This window comes from Nicotiana tomentosiformis, chromosome 1, assembly GCF_000390325.3.
Source record: "Nicotiana tomentosiformis chromosome 1, ASM39032v3, whole genome shotgun sequence".
Lineage (NCBI taxonomy): Eukaryota > Viridiplantae > Streptophyta > Magnoliopsida > Solanales > Solanaceae > Nicotiana > Nicotiana tomentosiformis.
The window spans coordinates 30,563,931-30,571,636 of NC_090812.1; the positions used below are offsets into that span (position 1 = coordinate 30,563,931).

The following is a 7,706-nucleotide window of genomic DNA, read 5'->3' on the forward strand; positions in this document are numbered from 1 at the left end:
CACTTGTATTGTGCAAATACCCAATTGGGCTTGAGAAAGCCAATTTGGGAAAAATCACTCAAACTACCAAGAGGTATAGAGTGAGTATCCAGATGTGATTACTACATCACGACCTCAACTAATCAAATTTGCCCTGGAGTTTATAACCCACTAGATAACCACCTAGGTAGAAGTCACGACCCTAGTCCCTTTTAATCATTTGAAAAACTCAAAACCAAAAATATTGTCCTTAGTTTTATACTTGCAAACAATAGAGTAAAGTAGAAGTAGAACACCAATCAAGTTTGTGGAAGTGTAATTTGAGCCAAAACTTGCAATTAACTTAGATATACACCTAATCTCATTTTCTAACTCCCTGTGGATTCGATCCCGACCTTAATTGGGTTTATCATTGCATCGACCGCTTCACTATTTAATTGTGGTGTGGGTTTGGCCGAGATCAACACACTTAAAGAAAATACAGTAAAATTACTTTATATTTACAATGAAAAGGACTTAGTCTTCTACAAAGTAGAAACAGGTCTGTTGGCAGCAACTTTGTATTTAGCATCAGAATCTGCGCGCGCGGCGCTGTTGGCGTCTGCCTGTGGCTGGGCGCTGGCGATGGCTAGCGGTGGGGCGACAGAGGCACATGCGCGCTTGTCACTTGGAGCTGCCGAGACCACGGGGCCGACTGTGGCACTTGGCGTTGGGAGGCTTGCCAGGACGCCACGGGGCGCGTCCAAGGGGTCATGGGGCATGGCTGGAAAGCCGCCCATGACAATGGAGACGACGACGCTAGGCTTGTCTTCTTCGTAACTCTTTAAGAGCTAGAAGAAGAGCAATTGTATATATACCCATCAAAGGTCTTTTCCTCCTCCAATATGGGACAATATCACTTTATCAAAGAAAAAAAATTAAAATTTTATTTTTCCCTATATTTTTCATTCACCTCTTTTAAGCTAAACTAAGCTTAAAACCCAACACGTTTTGCCGAAGGAAAAGCATTTATTTTCACCACAATACCAGTGTTTGAATGATGAAAATCCCTTTCAACTTGTCACATTTGAGTAAGAGAACTTATTTATTTCAATGATTTAAGCATCTACTACTAATAGCTAGCTTATCATCCAAAACGTTCCTTTTGCATTTTTTTGGTTGATTTGTACGCAAGACAGTTCTCGGATACTGCTTGAATTGATTTTCAAAGAAAAAATAAACTTGTTTAACGCCAAATTCCAAAATGAATCAAAAGAATATGCGTATAACCTTATAACCTCTATGATAATAATCAATTGACATAAAAGATCCGAACCATTAACAATTTTGTCCATTTACTCAACACACAGAAAAAAAGAAAAGAGGAAAGAAACCAAAAGTAGAGAGCAAAATGCTGTAGGTTTTGGTCCATTTACTCAATACACAAGAGACACATGTTAGCCAGAAAATGACTCATGCTACCATGTAAAGAATTTAACATAAAGGAAACCCACAAAAATGCACAAAAATTGAATCGTGTGCTCAATGCTTTGTCCATTGAAGGCGGCATGTTCATTTCTTCTGTGCATACGAGTTCATGTCGAGGAACCTGGGATATCTTTCGGCATTTTTGTTAGTTTTATGATCATAATACTCAACGGCCGCAGCACCAGCTAACGCGGCTAATGTGAGTGCCTGTGCGTGCAACCTAATTTTACATTAACAAAAAAAATTGAAGTTAACTTTACACTGTTTGTCCATGGTTTATTTAATCAATCGTGTAAAAATAACTTATAACATCTAGCTGCCAATAGTAAGTCAGATTTAGTGGAGTAATATAACAAAAAAATCCTGTTACAACAGGTTAAGATACACAAATAATGTAAAAATCTTGTAAATTGTCTGTTTGCACATATTGCTAATTGCTTAGCACTTTGAAAGGAGAAAAAAAGTAGCACAGAATCAGTAAACCATAGTCATTTCATCAAACATGTGGTAATCGGCGAATGAATGAATTGGTACCTCGCATGGATGAGCCTGACGCTGGTTTTCATGTTGGGTTTTGACCAATTGTAACCGACTGATCCCGTTATTCCGCTTAGCCAGAGACATCCTTGGGAAAACATTCATCCAAATCAGTTAAAGAACGATAAATCGGATAATGTGGAGGACGTAAGCGTTATTTTTAATAGAACAAAAATACAAGACGAATTAAATGTATTGCTAGAAATCGTCAAGGATATCAAAATCTGTATTCAAAGAAAAAATGTACTAAATTGACTCAATTATCTAGACATAATAACCAATTTTTAATCATAGAATGGTGTATTGTTTTTGGAAAAATTAAGTACTTATAAGAAAGCTGAAAATAATATATTCTGGAGCACAAAACAGAATACTCTAATGTGTAATGAGCACAATCGAGATATAAGATGTGCATGAAATAAATGTCCATATGCTGAATCATTGTTCCATGTGACTTTATTTCCACAGTTATTTTAAGGTTAACTCACCCCATAATGAGTTCTCAGCGAGTCACATTTTTTTTCCTTTTACAACATGGAATTCAAATCAAATAACCAAAGCTATTTGATATTCTAAAAGAAATTTATAAACGATGAAGGATTTTTCTGAGAAATTACCAACGGTGCGAAGCTTGTGGTCGGAGACCCATTCCCTCACTGATTCAAAGGTAGATATTTGGTTAGATCCCGCCATCTTTAGAACATAAGAAAGATGGAGAATCTAGGCTTTGAACGATGAGTGTGAGAGAGAGGCAAAAACAGAAGAGTAACAGAGAAGTGAGGAAACTATTTGCTGACTTTCATATTAGTTAGTTGCATATTTTTACATTTGCGGTGACGATAAATGTTTGGAGAAAGAAGAGGCGAAATTTGCAACCAGAGAAGTGACGGCCCCCGATCTTTTCAGCATGTGGGAAAAAAAATAAGCTGTTGTCTTTCAATGCGCCACGACTTATAAACTTCCTCTTCTTATTCAAAATTTTAATAACTAACAAAAACAAATAATAATCCTTTTTCTTTTTCTTTTCGTGCTTGAAAACAAAGAAGAATGGCTAACAATTTGTTAGGAATGGAAATAACATCTTGGAGGACGTATTGGTAAATTTAACAAATTATATGTGGGATCCGGATTAAAAAATATTTAAATAGCAGTAAGTTAGTAAAATAAAGTAGGCGATTGTATTGTGAAGTTCCCTCTCCCTTTCTCTGAGTCTGTCCTCTCACCCCCTTTCTATTTATGTATCTATTTAGCACCTAATTTTTAACTATGCATGAATATTTTTCCACTCACTCTCACTTTTTCCCTGCACTTCCCTCACATAATTCCTCCACCAACACACACGGACACACACACACACAAAAAAAGGAGATTCATCTCTACCCGAAACACATATAACAAAAATTCAAAAAGGGAAGGAGGAAAATCAAAAGGGAGGAGGAAAGCCAAAAAGGGAAGAAAAAATAAAAAAGGGAAGAAGAAAAGTCAAAAAAGAGGGGAGATTCTTTGCAGAGAAACGGGGGAATATAGATAGAGAGAGACATTGAGAGGGGGGCGAAGAAAAGAAGGCACAGATCTGCGGGAAAAAAAAAAAGCCACACCTCCTTTCTTCTATTTCATCTTTTTTCTACCACCTAACCACAAATCAGTCATTTTCTTTGATCCATTTTTAGCCATGTGAGATCATCTTTAGCCATTCAAACTCCAGCTGAAAATCAACAGCAAACCTAACAGCAAAAACACACCAAAACCCATCCAAAACAGCCCCAAATGAAGCTGAAAAAGCCACCCACTTCCAGCTCGTTTTCAGCCATGAAAAGCTGAAATTTCAGCTCTAAAAACGCAGCAAAAAATGCTGCTAAAAAATAGCCACAAAACAGCTTCAAAAACAGTCCATAACCACCCAAAAGCACTCAAACAACGAAGCTGAAATCACTCTTAAAACATAGCAAAATCAGTACCTAAAACAGGACAAAAACAGTCCCAAAGTAACCCCATAAATTTCAGCGAAAATCAGTCTCAAAATCCAGCTGAAAGCATACCATTAATCACCTTGAAAAGCCACCTAAGACTCACCCAAAATCCAGCTCGAAACAACCATTAAAGCACCCCCGAACAACCCCACTTTGAACTTAAACAGGGGGGGATCGAAGTGGAGTTTGCGGTCGCCGTTGAGGTCTCGAGTTGCCGGTTCCGTCCGTGTCCGCCGGCGAAAGCGCCGGTCAAGAATTGTCGAGTTGTTTAACCTCTTGTAATTTCAATTTCGTTGATTTATACCAAATGTCCGTTCTTTCTATTCTTTTACTACTTTGTTCTAATAATTATCATGTCACCTTACTTTGTTGTTTGAGTTAGTGTTCAATCCATCTCCAATTTTATTCTTTTATTCCATTTTTACTGTTATTGCTTTTTTTTTCTTTTTTCTTTTCATGTCTATGTTTTCTTTAGTGACTACACGAGATTATACTACTGTTTTCTTTGATTTTCTTTATTGAAATGTTGATTGGGTTATTAGCTTTGATTTTTTATGCAAGGACGTTTTTGTTCTAATGTAAATATCTGGGAAGCAAGAAAGTTGCTAGGAATACGTTTAAGGTTTGGGCTTTTATATTGGTTATGGGTTTAACCTTGAAGGGAAAGAAATTTTGGGCCTATAAGCTAAAATTTTGCCAAGCCCATTTTCATATGTCATACTATTGATCTATTTTTAGAGTTAGCCCATTTGCATGACAATCTATAAGCTAGCCTCCATTTTTTTTTTTGTAATTAATCTACTTGATGCTCTCAAATTAGTTTAGGAAAAATCACTCATGAATATTCGTAGGATGCTTTAGGTGCGTTTAATTTATTGTCGTGATTATGTACATCGCGTGACATGATTTTGGCACAATAAACAAAACGAATTCATACATGTGATTCGTTTCAAAGATAATTCCATATTTTAAAAGCCGATAGATAAAACATGGAAATCAATAAATCATAGTTTATCCAAAATTAATTCAAGCCAAGTTGTAGTTAATAAAGCGACCGTGCTAGAACCACGGGACTCGAAGAATGCCTTACACCTTCTCCTTGGTCAACAGAATTTCTTACCCGGACTTTATTTTCGCAGACCAATAATAAAAGAGTCAAGTCTTCCTTTGAATAGGGATTCAAATAAAAGGTGACTTGAAACACCCAAAGATCTATTCCAAGCGGCGACTCTGTAAATAAAATAATTCCTACTCAGATTTATCACTTTAATTGGAAAAACTCTTTAACTCATCATCCATAACACATATATCGTATTCGACCAATTGATATGTTTCCACAAATAATTGAAATTCAATTTCTTGATCTATATCTTCAGCTTTTGGAAACTTATAAAGTTCTTCCGTCAAACCTTGATCAATGAACCTACAAAATCCTTCAAATTGTATCTGATTAAAACCAGGTATTGTAGATATTTCCTCATTTCCATCCCCGAGAATTTTTAATTTTTAATTTATTAAAAAATACCACTATTGGTTCATTCTTCATCTAATTAGATAGATTAGATAAATGATCTAGCAATGATGGTATTTCTATTTTGTTTACCGAATCACATAAAATTTTACCCAACTCCATATCTGGAATGTATGAAATACGTATGAACGGAGGAAGAAAGAGAATTTTCTTGGGGGTAGAAAAGGGATGTGACAGCTATGTCGACTCTGCTAGGGAACTAACCAGAATTTGAGCTTGTACATGTTGACTTTTATTTGAATTTATTAATTTTGTATATACTGTGATTTTATTTGGGCTTAATGTGCTACTTGTTTGCTTTTTATCGCTTTGATATTGTTGAACTGTACATATAAACTGTCTTCTCTCGCACCCCCTCTGAGTCTTCTTGAAATTAAAATTGGGCATTTTTTTGACATAACCCGCTTTCTTTGAGATAGCCGAGGTGTTTGTCACTCGGTGAAGGATTTTAGTCGTACATGTTTTAGGCGGGGAACACCACCAGCTAAGCCTGAAAGCAATGCTACCAGTACGCTGACCCTCCTCGGCTCGAGTTGTCCAGTCGAGTAAGCCAGTCTAGACACCTTGTCCACCAGGATTTAAACCTAGAAGAACAAACCTCATGCCGGATATCCCTAGTAGGTTCGCTTTATTTGCATCACGTGCATTTGACTTAGCAGGGGTCGGCACATGGGCCAAGTTCTGTTTTAGGACAAGTACCTTGTTGAGACCATTATGTCATGTTATGTGCTACTTGTTGCATTATTTGGGAGGCTTGCATGTTGACCAACTTTAGCATAAATCAGTTGAATAAATAGAGAAAAACAAAAAGAGAAAAAAAAATGATGACATGGTCTAGTGCATATGGTTTTTAAAGATTAATTTTCATAAAAAATTAAAAAAAAAAAAAGTTAGTTTGACCGAACTACGCGGGTCTGATTCTCACCGAACGTGAGATACGTAGGCAAACCTCATCGGTTCCGGTTCCAAATTTTCAAAAAAAAAATCCAAAAATATTTTTCTTTTTTTCTTAATTCCCTCTTTAGAATTCTTTTCTTAGATAATCCCAAAAAAAAAACTAAATCCAAAAATATTTTCCTTCTTTTCCGAAGTCTTTCATTTGAAAAAAATAATTAATTAAATCAAAATCCCAATTATTTTCTTCTTTCTTTAAAAAAAAATCCAAAAATTCCATTAAAAAAAACTCAAAAAACTCAAAAAAAACATATTTAAAAATCTTTATAAAAGGAAAAAAATGGGTTAGTCTATTCCTAATCTTCCGAACTACGCAAGATCTGATTCATGTGACGTCATGATACGTAAGCAATTCCCATCGGATTCGATCATTGCGATCAAATAAACTGAGTGAAAAAAAAGAAGAGAGAAGAAAGAAAAAGAAAGAAAAGAGTGACAAAAATAACAAAGAAAAAAAAGAAAGCAAGAGTGAATAATCCAAAAAGAGAACTTTGTGTCCAGTTTGACAAAGAAAACAACGGAAAGTTTCCGTGAATATGCTGTCAAATGGGGCGAACAAGCCACCATGGTAAAGCCTCAAATGGAATAAGAAGAAATGGTTATGGTTTTCCAACAGGCCCAAGAGGCAGACTACTTCCAGAACATGATGTCCGCTATGGGTAATCCGTTTGCCGAGGCTATCAAAATTAGGGAGATGATCGAAAATGGTTTAAACAATGGGTCGAATCTTGAGTTATGCTGCCTTTAAGGCCACATCACAGGCCGTTGCACCGCCTCCCTATGCGGTGATGAACGCGCAACCTTACATACAGCCACTGCATTATACACAAAATCGAGATCCACTTCCCAGAAATGCCCGTTCTTACCAAGCTCCATATAATCCCCCAACTAAATGATCCCCAATATAATCCTAGCCCAAGAGAGCCTTTCAGAAAGAATCAGTTCATCCCTATTGGTGAATCATACTCGAGCTTGTTCCAAAAGCTAGTCAGGCTAGGTCTGCTGCAGCCAGCGGCCCCGAACCGGCCAAGCCCCGAGTCTCCCTCGTACCGGGCTAATGCTAGATGTGAATACCACTCTGGAGTAGTGGGACATGATACAGAAGACTGTTGGACTCTTAAGAGAGCAGTGAAAGACCTCATCGAGGTCAAGGCAATAGTGCTTAGTGATGAAGATGCCTCTAATATGATGAACAAACCTTTGCCTACTCAACCAATGGGCCAATAGTCGGAATTATCTATGAAGATGGGGAATTTGATCCGGCACTG

The 7,706-nt window shown here is 36.9% G+C and overlaps 1 protein-coding gene across 1 annotated transcript; it reads right to left on the minus strand.

The window, feature by feature from the left end:
- Positions 1 to 1,238: 1,238 nt before the first annotated feature.
- LOC104114336 (uncharacterized) lies at positions 1,239 to 2,795 on the minus strand. The gene is made up of 3 exons (XM_009624759.4): positions 2,601 to 2,795; positions 1,981 to 2,071; positions 1,239 to 1,666 (listed from the first exon to the last, which is right to left on the minus strand). Exons 1-3 carry the CDS (start codon positions 2,674 to 2,676, stop codon positions 1,531 to 1,533), a joined length of 303 nt encoding a protein of 100 aa, XP_009623054.1. The 5' UTR covers positions 2,677 to 2,795; the 3' UTR covers positions 1,239 to 1,530.
- Between the last annotated feature and the right edge of the window lie 4,911 nt (positions 2,796 to 7,706).